Below are 16,001 nucleotides of genomic sequence, written 5' to 3' on the forward strand. Positions count from 1 at the left end.
TCCCTGTCCTTACTTGATCCGGGCCTGGTCCACGCTGGAGGAGCGGCGGGTGGTGAAGCGCCGGGCGACCGCCTTGGGAGATGTCTTGGGGCTGCCATCTGAGTCTCCACTCTCCTCATCCCCCATGGCTTTGATGTAGCTGCCGCTCCGCATCCTGCGGCAGGGGATCTCCCCGTCCTTGCCCCCCGTGGGGTAACCCCCCCAGTCATCTTGCGGCACCTGCAGGGACAAGGGGCCTCTATCTTTCAGACAAGTCCCTACTGAATCTGGAAGTGGGGACCCACATTCTCCACTGCCAGTGGGAGACACTCAGCCCTGGCTCAAGCAGGCCACGTTCAGGAATGTGCAGAGGCACAGCAGGTGAGGTCTCCGCTACAGGAGATGCCTCATCACCCTCCATGTGCCTTTTGCTCCTTAACTGAGGACCACCTAGAGAGTCTAGGAGCTGACATGCCAAGAGGCGGAAGCTCAGAGGCCAAAGTGACCTATGTCAATCTCACCCCTATAAAGCGTCACCTGACCTCAGTGTCCTTTCACCCCTCCTTCCCCTTCATCCTCTTAACTGCTTGTATCCCCAATCCTCTAACTTTCTGCCTCCCTTCTGTGAAGAACCACAGAGGGAGTGACATCAATCTGTGCTTCAGAAAGAGCACTTCAACAGTCCAAACAGAGGATGGATCGTGGAGGGCCAGGAGCAGGGCAGGGGCTCAAGTGGTGAGAGGGAGACCAATTAAGAGGCTGATGCTGTTATCCAGGCAAGAGATGATGAGGCTTAAATTAAGACAATGACAATGAGGGGGAAGAGGAGATGGAAATGAGAGGTGTTAAGGAGCATCAGTGAGCCTGATTAGACGTGGGGGGTGAGGGGGTGGGGAGGAGTCGATGACGACTGAGATCCTGCTGGCTGAGGACCTGGGGGGATGGGGCTGCTGCTCACTGAGCCACAGAATCCCAGAGAAACAGGTTTGGGCAAAAGGTGATAGGTTCAGCGTTGAGCATCTTGAGTTGGCAGAGAACTGTGGAGCAGGTGGTTGGGCGTTTGGTTCTGGAGTTCAGTGGAGAGATCTGGGCTGGAGGCAGACATGGGGGAGTCATGGGTGGCAGCTGAGTCCACAGGAGTGAATGAAACAGCCCAGGGGAAAGAAGAAAGAGAGGTGGGAAGGGATCCACTGACATTTAAAAGGGGACTGCGAAGAAAGGGAGAGGAGCCTATGAAGTCACCTGAGAAAGAGTGGGCAGAAGGGTGGGAGGGAAGTCAGGAGAATGCCATGTCATGGAAACAGGAGACATTTCCAGAATAGAAGGAGTTGATAATGTCAAATGCCACAGTGCGTGCAGAGGTTAGTGATTCAGGCTAGGGAGTTAGAACCATGTTCGAATTCTGGCCCCGTCACTTGCTAGCTGGGTAAACTTGAGCAAAACCGATTACTCTCTAAGCCTCAGTTTCCTCGTCTGTGAACTGGTGATGATAATTATGCCCACTTCACAGCATTGGTGGGAAAGATAAGTGAGCCAATATAGAGTGCCCAGCACAGAGTAAGTGCCCAATGTTGACCATTGTTATTATAAGCATTGAAAGGTACCTTTCAAGGATAGTTCTCAAGAGACCATTGGTGACCACTCCCAGGACATTTTAGAGGACAGGGACGTGGAAGTCAGACTGCAGTAAAGGGGAGAGTGAAAGGAAGTGAAGTAGTGGAGTCTTCACTCTAAGAACTTGGAAATGAAGGGAAGACAGGAGGGAGATGGAAAGGGGTATGGGGTTGAAGAAAAATATTTTTTTTTTAGGATGAGAGAGATTTGGGCATGTTTGCAGGATGAGGGAAAGAGTCAGTAAAGAGACAGTCTTTAAATGTGGGGAGGAAGGGGGGGACAGCTCATGGACAGAGGGGATCCCAGAGAGATGGGCTCAAGCCCTGTGGAGGCGTCATCCTGGGATGGGTGGTCCTGGCTTCTCCTCTGAGCCAAGAAGGAAGGGTATGAGGGTGGCTGGGGATCTTGATGAGTCCCCAGGTGCACTGACAGGAAGGTAAGGGAGTCTGGGATGGTTGGCCTACACTGTGAAGAACGAGGTGTAATGAAGGCATGCGGGAGGGGCCCAGGGCAGGTAGCGAAGATTTAAAACACCTGTTGAAAAGAACAGGTTAAATGGGGTGGGGGTCAGGCTTCAGGGAGAGCATAGGGCTCGGGAGAGGAATAGAGATTCTGGGGTGGGACTAAATGAGGGGTCAGAGATCAGTGTAAGAACAGGGATGGGATGGGGCCCCATGAAGGAGCCCTCAGGGGGTGAGGCGGACAGGGCTCGGTGTGGGGCTGGGCTCAATCAGAAGATGGGAACGCAGGGAAAAGACGACGCTCCATAAAGGAACAAGGGCTCTGAGTGAAAAGAGGGATTCTGGAAGAAGTCTGAGAGAGAGCTGGCATCCAGTAGGGGAACAAGGTCTCAACAAAAGTACTGGGGATCCAACAAAGACACCTGGTCTGATGTGGCCAGCTTCCCCTGCTTTTGTGCCAGGGGGGCACCAGTCTGTCTAGAGAGTCCCTGCAGCCCCTTGTTCTCCCCCAAACAGGCTCAGACTTTCCAGTCCTAAGATTCCCTGGAAGCCCAGCCCCTGATCGATCCTTCCCCTTCCCCATACTCTACAGAGAGGAGCCACAGAGGCAGAGGGAGGCAGATGGGACAGCCAGGCACGCTCTGCACACTGCAGGGCTCCCACTCCATAGCCACTGCGGAGCTGCTGGCTCCTCTGCAGGACACTGTGAGTTGCATGTTAAAAAGGAAGCCCCCAGGGAGGTGAGGGCAGCCCTGGAGAAGCAGCAGGGAGCAGCAGAGTGGTGGCAAGGTTCCAGGGATGGGAGAAGAAGGGTTGGTGTTCTCTCCTCGGCCCTTTCTGCTGGACCCTTCAATCCCCAGCTTAGAGAACCTCTCTCCCAGGGAGGGGGCAATCCAAGGCCAACCCAGAAGTCCTGAATCCCAGAAGTCTCCGACCTCCCCTTCTGCCTCCCACCCCTTCCTGCTTCCACTGTGGCCCTATCTGTTCCCTTGAGCTTTTGTGAGTTCCCCACCCAGGAGAGCCCTAACATGTGAACAACTTACCAAAAAGGCCAGTGACACCCAAAGACACATGCAAGCTCAACTCTCCACACCTTTGAACGTGCTGTAGTCTCTTCCTGGAACACCCTTAATCCTGGAACTTCTGCACTCAACTAACTCCAAATTCTCCACTGAGATTCTGCTCAGGGGACATTCTTCCTAGAAGTTGTTCTGGCCACCATCACCCAGGTGGGTGAGGTGCCTCCTCTGGGCTCCCAAGGCTCCCAAGGCTCTCTCCTCTCACAGCCTCATCACAGTGTATTCTACCTGATGCCTTGTCTATCCCACCTTTAAATGGTGAGCTCCTCCCAAGCAGCATCTGTGTCTTCATCTTTGTATCCACAGCACCCAGGAAATGCTCACTGAATGAATGGATGCAGAGGAACTATGCGGAACGTGGGTTTGGGGGATAACCCTAAGTCTACTGGACTTCTAGGACTTGTCTAGACTTTTCCTCCTAAAACTACAGCAGGGCTCAAGAAAGCCTGTCAGGGGATATGAGAGGGGAGCGTAAGGCAGAGAAGAGGGAGGTTGACGGCAAGAAGAGCCCCCGACCCCATCTCAATAGGAAGACGGAGAGGGGACAGTGAGAGATGGATGAAGGCTCCATAAGGAGAAGGGTTCAGAGCTCTTAGCCTCAACTGCAGACACTATAGAGTTGGTAGAAGAGGACAGGGACAGTGTGCCCTGGCCTGCTGCTGTGTCTGGAGCTCAGACTTGTGTGAAGCCCAGCCTGGGGAATCCCGTAAGACAGGCTCCCAGGCTCTTCCACAGCCTCACGGGTGTCCTGCTGCAGGTTCCCCAGAACGACAAACACCAGCAGAGGCACATTCTGGAAATAACTGACCTTCACATTCAAACAATATCTGGACCACCCAGGTGTGGGCAGAAAAGAGGTCTGGAGAAGGCCTAAGGGGCAAGAGGACTGCTTTCCAACGGCTGACCTCCAATCTTGGGGAAGCTACAGGCAGGGCGCACCACACTGTTCTGTTCACTGCCTATCCTCAACCTCATTCCGCCTCCAGCCTCACGAGGCAGAGGCCAGCACAGCTTGTCCAAAACCTCAGGTAGAGGAAAAGTCTTCCCGGCACTGACATACAATCTCAAAATAGAAGGGCCCCTTCACTGCACAAACAGGGAAACTGAGGTCCCCAAAGGGGCTCAAGGCAATACAGTGAGGCAGGGGAGAGCCTCCCTGACTCCAGACCCTCCATCCTGGGAATAGCTGGCTCCCACCCAACCCTTTCCACAGCTCCCTGGGCGACAACATTGATGAGGGCTGAGGACCCTGTTCCCCGCCCCCACCAACGCCTCACCTGCAGATAGTGATAAGTCCTGGCTTTGGCCTTGGCCTCCGGACCCAGGAGCCCCTTGCCTGGCCCGGCCCCTGGGTATCCATCCCGGCCCTGGCTGACCATCATGGTATGCCAGGCACTCCGCTTGACCGATTGTCCGTCCAGTGACATGGACATGCCAGTGCAGGCGAGACAGCGGCCTTCCGACCCGCCCGAGCGCCCCTTGAAGCTCAAGTCCCGGTAGGACCCGTCTGGAGCCTCCAGGCAGAAAGGACCACCAGGCTCCCCAGGGGGCCGCCCACCGGCCAGGAAGCCGCTGTCACTGTCCAAGTTGTCGTCGGAGCTCCACCAGCCCGCGGCCTTGGCCTGCTGCCGTCCATCCCCCTTGCGGTCCTTGCTCTTGCTCCTCTTGCCATGCCGGGACTGGTGGTGGTGGTGGTGGTGGTGATGGTGGTGCTGGGAGGTGTGGAGGCCTCCAGAGCCCGGGCCAGGGTAGCTGTCTCCGCCGGAGCCACCTCTGCCCTCAGCCTTGGGCCCATTATAGTCCCGCTTCCCTGGCGCCTCCAGAGAGTGGGACTTGGCAAACAGCTTCTGCACAGAGTGAACCAGGTGCCGGATGCGGCTGGGGCTCTCGCTGCGGGCCTCCGGGGTAGTGCCAGACCCTGGCCCGGGCCCGGCCCCTGCTGGACCTCGCTGGTATGGCAGCGTGTGGAAGCCATCTTGTTGAACGGGCAACTGCTTTTCAAACTGGTCCAGAAGTGTGGGAGGCAGGCGGGGGGCACCCTTGCCCTGTGGGTGGCCCACACAGTCTTCACAGGTGTCGAAGGGGCCCTGGCCAGGGTACATCCTGGGGAAGGTGCTGCTACCCCCCCCAACCCCGGCCCCTCCCGGCCCTCCCTCGGGGCCTGTCGATGGCCCCTCACTCAGGCTCAGGGGCCCTTCAGGAGAAAGGTGTCCCAGGCCAGCTCTTGGGGCACAGAAGCGGGGCTCGGTGGAGAAGGCCTCCCCGGAGCCCAGCAGGTATGGAGCCCTGGCAGCGGGGCCCACGTCCATATGCTGCTGGTCGGCAAAGTGGGCTGGGCGGGGATGGCTGCCTCGGTCGCCATGATAACCCCTCATGGCCTCAGCAAGGGCTCTTCATAGTGCTGGGGGCCAGGCCCCAGGAACCTCCTGGAAAAACAGGGAGCAGTGGGATTAGGATTGAACGACAGGCCACGTCACCTGAAACTACCTTTTATTAGGTATTCTCATATCCCTTTAGGTAGTGCCTACCAATTTAGTGCGATTGATTCCACTATCTTTCCACAAATGGGCTTAAAAGCCTTAAAACAGTCCTACTAGACAAAGATGCTCACAAGGGCACAAAATAACGTCATCATTCATCAAATGCTGCAAATATGATAAATACTTATTCACAAGAGGAAACGCCCTCAACCAAATGGGTTTTTAAAAATCCTTAGGTAACCCAAAATAAAAAGATACCAATACAGACATAAAAACAACAGTCAAACATACTAGCCATTAGGTGAACTAGCTTTTAACAAGCTGACGTGAGGCAAATTGATCCAGCACCACACCTGTGTCTCATCCCTACCCAATTCCACTGCTAGGAAGAGTCAGGCCTCTGGGTCACAGCTCCCAGAAGCAATAACCAAAGAGAACACTGGACCCAAATCTACATATCTATCACGATTCTGCAGGAAAACCCCTCTGCTTCCTTCCACACCCAGCTCCTTCTATCTGGCTGTAGGCTTATTCTCCTTCCCCCCTACCCAGGACTGAGATAGGAAGGGATAACCTGAGATGACTCCGCCTTCCTCTTCCGGGTTCCAAATATCCCCTGATGAAATTTCCCCTTTTGCCTTTTACCACCCACCCCCATGCCAATGGAGGGGAGTCACGAAGGGAGGAGAAACATAAAGAGGAGGAATGCTGGCTCTTCGAGCAGCAACTGAATCCTAAACTGGGGTTAGAACCCAGGAGTTCCTCCTCCCAGGAACAGTGAGCTGGCAGGGCAGGGGGGTGATGGAGAGAAAGCATTGGAACCAGTGCTCCTGGCCCCCATCCCAGGCTTGCCAAGACTACAGGACAGAGAGGTCAGCTCTCAGCAAGTACTGCCTCCAATCAGGACTCCAGAGCTGCCAGGACAGGAGCTACGGCAGGAGGGGGTGCCAGCAGGAGGGACAGGGACTGAGGAGCTGGCAGACGGCGCCCTCTCTCATCCCAGACCAGGCTCCTGGGCCATCTGCTGACTATGAGGTGATGACAGCCTCAAAGACTCCAGACAGCAGCACCTCCAAGGCTCTTCCTCCTTTCCTCCCCTCCACTGCCTCCCCATACCCACCATGGGGATGGCTTCTTCCAAATCCTGCTCACAGCTCATCTCTGAGCACTTGCTATGTACCAGGTACTGTGCATACCTAATATTCTCTAATCCCACTGAAATCCTATGTGTAGACATTATCCACACTTACCCATGAGAAAATTGAGCTCAAAATGGTAAGGTCACAAAGCCGGTAAATGGGTGAGTCACTTTGAATCAAGATTCAAACCCAGGTTATTCTGATTTAAGAAGCCCATCTCCAAAAAAAAAAAGAACCCCAGAGTCTCCTACTACTCACCATCCGGGTTGTCCCATCCTTGGTGTCAGGATTCCCACCGCCAGGCAGAATCCTAACTTCAGAAGGCTCAGGACCACTGGCTCCTGACCAAAAGGAAAAGGGTGGTAAGCAAAGAGGAAAAGAGATTCTCCTGGAGTCCTCAGAGGACCAGTCTCAGGCCTTGACAGTTTCCCTGCCCAACCCCCCAAACCAGGACTGATTGGATCCCCCATGATGCAGAGCCTTTGGACCCCCAGAGAAATGAAGTTGGCTTCATTATGCAAATGCATGCAAATGAGCTTACAGTTTGGACTACCTCCAACTGCAGGTGTCTGTGTGATCTGTCCATGGTGCTGAGCCACTGCATTTTTTTTTTTTTTTTTCATTGCCCTCAAATATGATTCCATTCCGCAAATATTTGTTGAGCAGCTATCATAATAATACTCGGAATGAGAAGTGTATAGAGGTGATTTAAGTGTGGCCCCTGTCATCGAGAGGCTTGTAGTCTAACAGGGGAACAATCTCTCACATGATAGGGTTATTTTAGGTCCCTGTATTTTTGCACAAGCTGCTCCTTCCTCCTAGAATCTCCTTTCATCCACCTTCCAACCAACTCCCCTGGCTAACTAAACATATTAAGCCCACCTTCCCTCGAAGACTTTTTGTGCTCTTATTCTGGGTTATGCCTCTCTATTGGGTTTTTATCACACCCTGGGTTCCTCCCATGAAAGCAGCTATCACACTGCACTGAAATTGTCTGTTTCAGTTTCTGTCTTCCCAACTAGAATCTGGTCTTCTGCAGGGTAGGAACCAACCTCTATTTATCACTGGATCTCCAGCACCTAACTCGGGGCTTTGCCCGGAGCTGGTACTTAATAAATGTTCGCTAAGTAGATGAATAAATGACTGTGCTGGAAAGAGGGACCAAAATGTCAGGCCAGTTAAGATGAGGGCAAGAGCAGATCCAATAGAGGGAAATTGAGGAAGACTTCCCAGAGAAAAGTGTGTTTAAGATGGAGAACAAGATGGCTGTGTGTAAGGAAGAGAGAATTCCCAGTGGAGGGAACAGCAGGCATAAAGGCAGAAGAGTTGGGCAAATAAGGAATTCTGAGGCGTGGGTTGAGAGAGTTCCAGCAGACACTGGGGTTTGGAAAACACTGGGAAGAGATGGGAGAGAGTCAGAAAGGAAGACGACTCTGAAGTTTGCAGCAGCCGTGACTGGAAGACTAATGATGCCATTATTAGGCACAGGGATGTCAGGAGGAGCTAGCTCTGCGGACATGATTAATAGTAGTGGAAGAGACACAGTCAGACAACAAGAAGAACTTCCTGACCCTGAGGGATGTGAGACAATGAGGAAGATTGTGAAGTCTCCTGGGAATCTTCCACAGAGGGGAAGGTAGGACATGCCCAGCCCCTGGCCCACCCTATGGCCTGGGCTGGAGAAGATGTTCGTTATCTTGCCTGGAGGGGAACTCGGGGTGGGGGGCACCTCACAGATATTAACTGCCTGGCTCTAGATGACAATTCTCCTCCTTTGCCCCCCTCTGGGGAAGCAGAGGGGACTTCAGACCAAAATGGCCTCTCAAGCAGCTATTGGAAAAGCACCTAGAAGCATCTCCCCACCTTGGAAAGAAGCTTTGATAGCTTGGTCTTTCATCCATGGCATGGTCCTCCTCTTCCTGCCCCAGGCAGGATCCATGTCTGAGACTCACAGCACAAAAGGCCACTTTGACAGAAACCCAGACCATCCCATTTGCTTTCTTTGTGGCCACATCAAACCTGGGAATGTCCACACCAATGGTGGGCATTCCCAGGTTTCCCCCCTTCCTCCACCACCACACAGGTGCTGCTGCTAGCCCTAAACCTTCATCAAGATCTTATCAGTCTCTTTAGCATCAATCTATGTCCTCCCAGCTCTGGTCTCAAAGGAGATGGGTCCCTGTGTTTGCTTCTCTCCAGACAAGCCACCCCCAACTCCCTTACCCGTGTCCTACAGGGCAGTACTCGCTAGTGGAAAAAGCTCAAGCCCTGAGACCAGAAAGTGTGTGACACTAGACAAGTGACCTACCCTCTCTAAGCCTAATGATACCTGCTCACCTATCTCCAAGGATTTTAGTATCAAGCGATACAAAACCACTCTGTAAACTCTAAAAGATTACACAATATAATCCCACATGTGAAGCCTTCATTTTGGACTTCCCAAATCCCCAATGTCCAAATATTAAACAATACAATCAAATCCAAATTACTGGGAGAAGAAGATATCCAATTTATGGATTTCCTAAAGAGAAGATTTAATTGATATAGATTCAATTATATAAACTTCCTCCTATATATCACACTTATGATCACATGCCTTCTGCTGCCACCCCATTACTAAACATAATCCACAGGCAGGAAAAACAAGCGAGGAGGGGACTAATAATTCAATCCTTCGCCAAGTCCTATGGATTCTGCTTCCTAAAAATAGATCTGCCCACTTATTTCCATATGCACCAAATCACTGTCGGCTGACTAGCCAAAACGCATTCTCAACCTGCTTTCCCCTTTCCCAGCCTCCCTTGTACCTAGAAGCCACATGATTCACTTGTAGCTAATGATATATACATAAAAATTTGATGAGGGATTCTGGGAAAGATTTTTGCCTTTATAATAAAAGGGATGGGGCTTGCAAGTACCATCCTTCCTCCCTTTCTTTTCAACTTGAATACAATCATGATGCCTGGAGCTAGGGCAGCTGTCTTGCCACCATGAAAGAAAGGCCTAGAGAATCACAGACATGCTGGCCCTGGAGTCACTGAGCCATGGCTCCAACATAAAGCAGTTGCCTTCTTCCAGGCCTAAATGTAGGAAGGAATAAACTCCTCTTTATTTGAACCACTGTTGGCCAGATTTTCTGTATTTGCAGCAGAAAACACTGCTAACTAATCCAACTACCTCAGAACATCATCTCCTGCCTGGACGTCTGCAAAAGCCTCCTAAATGGTCTCCCTGCTTCCGTTCTTACCCGGCTCCAATCCAAATGGTCATTTGGAAACACAAATCTGATCATGTCACTTCTGTGGTTAAAACTCTTCACTGGCTTATTGATGTTCTTAGGATAAAATGCCTTAACCCATCCAACAAGGCCTGCAGGCTCTGGCTCTTCCTGGGCTTCCAAACTCTGCTCACAACACTCTCCCCCTTGCTTCCTCTGCTCCAGCCAGGCCAGTCTTTCTGCAGTCCCATGATCTCTCCCATCACGGGGCGTATTCCCCACCCCCCACCCGTCCAGAAAGCTTTTCCCGTCCACCTCTGCCTTGCTAACTCCTACACACCCTTCAGATCTCAGCCCGGTTGTTGCTTCCTCAGGGAAGCTTTCTCTGGCCTCCCTGACTAGGTCAGATACCCCTGCTGTGTGCTCTCAAGGCACTGTGTACCTCTATAGCTCTTCTATCATTACCATTGTCAATTTGTGTGATTCAGAAATTGTCTGTCTCTCTTCCATGGAACATGTAAGCTCCATGTAAGTGCAGGAATTTCGTCCATCTTATTCACTGCATTATCCCCCCCCCCCACTCCTAGAACAATGTTTGGTAGATGGCAGGTGTTTGTTGAGTGGATGTGAGCCTATAAAGAACAAGATCCTTTTCACTTATGACATTTTAATTCCCACAACTATGCCAAGGGATAGATATTATCCCCACCTCCCAATTTACAGAAGAAGAAACTGAGGCTTGGAGGGGCTGACCGTCCCAAGGTCATACAGTTGGTGACAAACCCAGAAGTCAAACCCAGTGTAGTCTCACTCCAAGGCCTGAGCTTTCCTCATACCGGGGCTGCTGCTCAGGGAAGCCAAACGAATTAAACACCCTTCTGAAGGAACACAGTAATGAATTTGGTTTTTTTGTTTTGTTTTTTAAAAAGGAAACAAACGACTAAGAACCACACACATACTACACGCTCCAGAGGTAACCAAAGTGTGGTTTAGCCTTTTCCCCTGAGTGGTGAGTACTGAATTTGTTCCAAGTCCAAGGTCAGATAAGTACAGAATAAAGGAAGCTCCCTGAAACCCTCTGACAACGCTGGGTGCTGGTGCTACTTTCCCCCCTTTTATTGCACCAAGTCATCTATCTACTATCCCAGGCCACCAGCACACAGAGAGCTGCCCAGATGGTGAACCTCTGAGCCCAGGGAAGCGGCTGCTTTTGCAGTTGCCTGTAGCTGGCTAGGAAGTGGGGAGTGAAGGAGGCTAGGAGGGTGCTGTGAGTGACACATTCTCTGATGCAGCTCGCATCTCTCTGGGACTGGAAGAAGTGGCACACATGCTGTCACCGAGAAATTACCCAATTTAGCACCAACTACACAATCCAGCAATTAGTGTCTTAAACTGGAACTTGCTGGGGGCTGCCAGGCTGGCAGAGTTGTTGTTACAAATCTCACTGGGAAACCAGCTGTGTAATTCGCCAGGAGGTTGTCACTGCCCCAAGCAATTACCTTCCAGAAAAACAATGGGAAATGGAGGAAGGAAAAGGGCTGCAGAGGAAAGAGTCACAGTGGTTTCTTGTCCTCTCCCCCAGGACCCTGTGTGGCCAAACCAGCTGATTTTCCTTTCTGGAGACCTAGGTGACTCCCAAACTCCCTGGATCAAAGCAGTTATTGGTATAGCCTCTGTTGTCAGACTCTATTAAGTCCCTTTCCATTCACTTGCTAGCTGTGTGTACTTGGCCAGGTGATTAACCTCTCTCAGGCTATTTTCTCTTCTGTACAATGGGGATAATATTAGCACCATCAGAAAGGGATGAAGGATGTGACGGTTAACCAGGTAAAGCATATAATACTGCACCTGGCACATGGTGAATACTCAATAAAGGTAGCTATCCGTATTTGCATTTTCATTTTTATGACTTCCTCCATTGGTTTACAGTGTGACCTTGAGTAGGTCACTTACTATCTCTGGGACAGCTATATAAGACCGAAGGTATTCTACTGGAAAAAAGCAGTTCTTACTCAAGATTGTCCACACCTGGGCAGCCAAGGAGCAAGGTGCCTTCGACAAAAGCCAGGGTCTCAGAGGCTGACACAAAGTGATGCTTTGGGCAAAGATAAAGATTTCAGAAATCAAGTATTAACTGCTTCATGCCTTCCCCCAAGAAGCTGTCTGGAAGAGCTACAAGCTGGACACGATGGTCCAGATGGCAGCAAAAGGGTACAGTTGCTCTCTTGCTGTGGATCAGCCTTCTCTAGTCCCCTCACACTGGAGCCTCTGAGGTCATCCCCTCACCAGTTCCAACACAGCAGAACCTACAGCAAGTGAGGCCTGGAATTCATTTTGCTGCTGTAGGCCCAGGCTCCTCCACACCTGCGGGTGAGCTACGTGTGCCCTTGGGATCTCAAAGTTTCAGGCATTGCCTTCCCACCCCCTTTCCCTGTGTCAACCTAACCAGAGTGGCCAGGATTCTGCCTCAGTTTCCCTTTCCAGTCCTCCTCCACCCCCTATCCTGACAGCAGCTCAGAGGCTGGGGCTCCATCCCCGGTGAAGGGGCCAGCTAGTGGGGGGCCCTAACACAGAGCCTCTGACCTGTAGCCCACACTCCCATGCCCACAGATAGGAATTCCTCCTCAGCCCCAGCCTTTCCCTGCACCCAGGGCTGTCCCAGCCCCCTTGACCATTTCAGCACTGGCTTTTCTCAGCTGCCTTCGGCAGGATCTCCGCAGCTGGGCTGGTTTCCTCACCCCTGGCCTCTTGCAGCCTCGCTACCCAGCTCTGTCACTGAAGACTCGGCAGGCCTCGTGCCCAGCCCCCACCCTTAGGACCCTAGAAAAGCCTTCTCTTCCTCTCACTACCCCAGAAAGTGGAAAGAAGGGAGGGGGAACAGAACAGGAGGAAGGTTTGGGATCTTTTTCATTCACCTTTATTACTTCATTTAATCAACTCTTCCTAGGGGTTTAGGGTAGGAATTTTACAGAAAATGGGCTTTCTGCTCCAAAACACTTGAGACGCAGGAAGATCCAAGTCTAAATCCATCTCCTGACCCATTGGACAGTGCTCAGCCCGTGAATAACCCACACTACCTATAATCTCTTTGAAAATCCCACCTGAGGGGGCTTTGTACTTGATGTTCTCTCTGCTGGAACACTCTGCCCCAGATATTCCCATGGCTTCCTCTGTCTCATCTCTCAGGTCTCAGCTCAGAGAGGCCCTCCCTGACCACTCTCTAACTAAAGTCGGACTCCATCCCCCAGGAACGCTCTACATCACCCGGTTTCATTGCTTCAGAGCACTATTGCTCTTTGAAATTATTTTCTTTATCTATTACATGTTTATAGTATGTTTCCCCATAGCAGAATATAAGCCCCAGGAGGGCAGGGACTAAGTCTGTCTTATGTGCTGCAGTATTCTGAGTGTCTAGAGCAATGCCTAGCACAAACAGGTGCTCAAAAAGTATCTATCACATGAATGAATGTCGTCACTTTCCACTCTACTCCTGTACCCAGCAGCCCACAGAAAGGACCTCCGCTCCTTTCCCTATAAGGGCTCTAGAGAGCCCCTGGAGGATTTGGTATTCGAAATCCCACCACCAAACCCAGCCCTGTTCGCCACTGTTTATCTAGCGCCTCTCAAATGGCAGGTAAAGATGGTTCTTTTCCAGCCACGTCTGGGGCTCTCTAGGTGTGCCCCTTGGCAGAGTTCAAGGAAGGCAGCAAGGGGAAAGAGGAATGAAGGGGGGAAATTTACACTCCCCACACTGCAGAGCAGAAGGAGACCGTGAGGAGGGAATCTCCCAGCCCCAAGTAGGTCTCTTCCTCCAGACTCTCTGGGTCCCAGCTTCTCTCCCAGCTGGGGCCATATAGCCCAGAGGCACCAGAAGCAAAGTTCAGGCTTCTCCAGGGCTACCAAATGCCCTACGAGATACAGTTCTGCCTGATCAGCCTCGCCCCTCATACCCGCTAGCTGCAGCCACAGCCAGCTGCTTTTGGCCCACTCTTCCCTTTCTGTCAACTCATCAATCCTCAGGCTGCTCAGCCTGTCCCTGCTCCCCCCTCCTGAAGGTCTCCAGGAGTCTTCTTTGGGGAAGTCATCCCAAAACCAACCGCTGAGAGGCAGGATCCCAGGACTAGACTCCTATAGGACCCTGGTCAGGGACGGCTAACGAGAGAGACTGTGGGTGATGGGTCCCAAGTGACAACTGTTTGGGTTCATGTCCCAGGTCCACCAGTTACTAGACACGTGGCCTTAAGGAAGTCCCTGCATCTCTCTCTAGTTCAGTTTCCTCACCTTCCAAATGGGGGCAAGCCTAGCTCTTTTCTCACCATGATGTCATGAGGATTAAGGTACTGCGGGGAGAGTAGCACAGGGCTGAGGGTTAGCTCCTGACTACCAGGGAGAAAACACTAAAACGTGCGATCTGGGAGCAGCGCCTTTGAGAGGGTTCTCAGACAGCCTCAGTCAGAGGCTGTAGCCCATACCTGAATCAGGTATGGATCAGAGATCCAAAACCCTGAATACTCATTTGTTTCATGCTTCACCCAGGACTTTCTGTTCACCTAGGTTCCTTTTGAAGACCTCCCACCCCTTAAGCATGCTGAAGACAGCAGAGCAGCTCTGGTGGCCAAGATGATGGCATCTGAGAGAACCAGACGCCCTTGATTTGTAGACCCCACTGATCCCCGCAGCCAGGGCTGGTGGTCTCTCTTCCAACTCCAAGGATCGGGAGGGAAAGCCCGGTGAACTTATTGCTCAGTATTGAAAAGACAATCATCTGCTTCCAACCATTCATCTCAGCCTACCTGCGTGACCATGAGTCTCAGTTTGGTCATCTGTAAAATAGGGATAACGATACCTACCTTCTCAGGTTGTGGCAATGAGAAAATAAGCTGATCTGTTCAAGGCAACTGGCACATATGTTTCCACACGTTGGCTTCTCCTGACGTGAGCACCCTAGTGCCTTCTTTTATTTGTATGTGTTCGATGAGATTTGGGCTGATGCTGCCCTGGGCCTCCAGGATGCTGCCAGACCTGAGCCTTCTAGGGCCATTAGAAACACAACAGGTAGAATCCCAAGTCCATGGCAAGGGGTCCCCTGGGCAGCAGCTTCTCAGCCAGGCCAGGCCTGTGGCCTGTGCTGCTACTCTCTGGCCCAGGTGTCTTGCTGCCCCATGAAGCCTGCCTCCTGGGTTGGCACACTGTCCTGGAAGCTCTCTGTGAGAGGTGGGGCCAGGATTGCCCACACCAGGGTCTGTCTTCTCTGGGCCTCTCCTACAGGGAAGTCAAGCACAGAGCCAGCCCCCAGGGGACCCGATGAGGCTAGTTGGTTGGCTAAACTGCCAGGTTGACGAGGTGGCACCTCCCTCCCCTCTGCTCTGCCTGATCCTCCCCAGCAGCCAGGGTCTCTTAACCCCTGCTCTCCTCGCTGGACTTCCGGGCTTAGCAGGAGCTAGGACCACAACGGGAGAGAGTATGGGGAGAGGAGTCAGACTATGAGATTCTTCCGTATGGAAAGCCTGTCCTCCCAACTTTGCCTCTGATGCAGTTCAAGTATCCTCTCTTCCGAGAAACCTCACCTAAGCGTGCCCTCCTCATCAATCCCAGAGCAAAGCAGCTGCTACCTTCTCTAAGGTCCCATACTTCAACACAGTAGGATAAATAGCTGTCTGCAGGCTGCGAGCTCCTTGAAAACCAGGATCCATCTGATCTATCTCTGTATAAACAAAACCTGGCTTATAGTAGATGCTCAATAAGTTCAAGATCAGTAATTGAGCCATCAAGAAGCAGCACCCCTCCGCTGGTGCATAGAAATAGGGAGAGAAATGGGAGAAGGCATGAGGGAAACGACTCCCAGCAGCTGGACCAGAACTCTCCAGCCAGGCAGAGCTGGTAAAGTGTGACGTGGGTTTCCTGAAGAGAGCTGGGAGTGTCCTGTCCAGGGAGGCATATAAGCTGAGGTTGGAGGACCACTTTGGAGGATGGTATAGGATGCTTTTCAAGCACAGAACACATTTCAGATCATACACCCTCTGGTACCTTTC

At 52.0% G+C, this 16,001-nt stretch overlaps 1 protein-coding gene across 1 annotated transcript in view; it reads right to left on the reverse strand.

Moving 5' to 3' along the window:
• Positions 1–16,001, reverse strand: part of DLGAP3 (DLG associated protein 3) — a 60,767-nt gene that overhangs the window by 32,143 nt on the left and 12,623 nt on the right. Inside the window, exons 2-4 of the mRNA XM_032642582.1 lie at positions 7,011–7,093; positions 4,411–5,559; positions 14–219 (exon numbers count right to left, since the gene is read on the reverse strand). Of these exons, the coding sequence (XP_032498473.1) occupies positions 14–219; positions 4,411–5,508 (1,304 nt within the window). The 5' untranslated portion in view covers positions 5,509–5,559; positions 7,011–7,093. The remainder of the gene's footprint in view (positions 1–13; positions 220–4,410; positions 5,560–7,010; positions 7,094–16,001) is intronic.

The sequence above is a fragment of the Phocoena sinus genome, chromosome 1 (assembly GCF_008692025.1).
Source record: "Phocoena sinus isolate mPhoSin1 chromosome 1, mPhoSin1.pri, whole genome shotgun sequence".
NCBI classification, from domain to species: Eukaryota; Metazoa; Chordata; class Mammalia; order Artiodactyla; family Phocoenidae; genus Phocoena; species Phocoena sinus.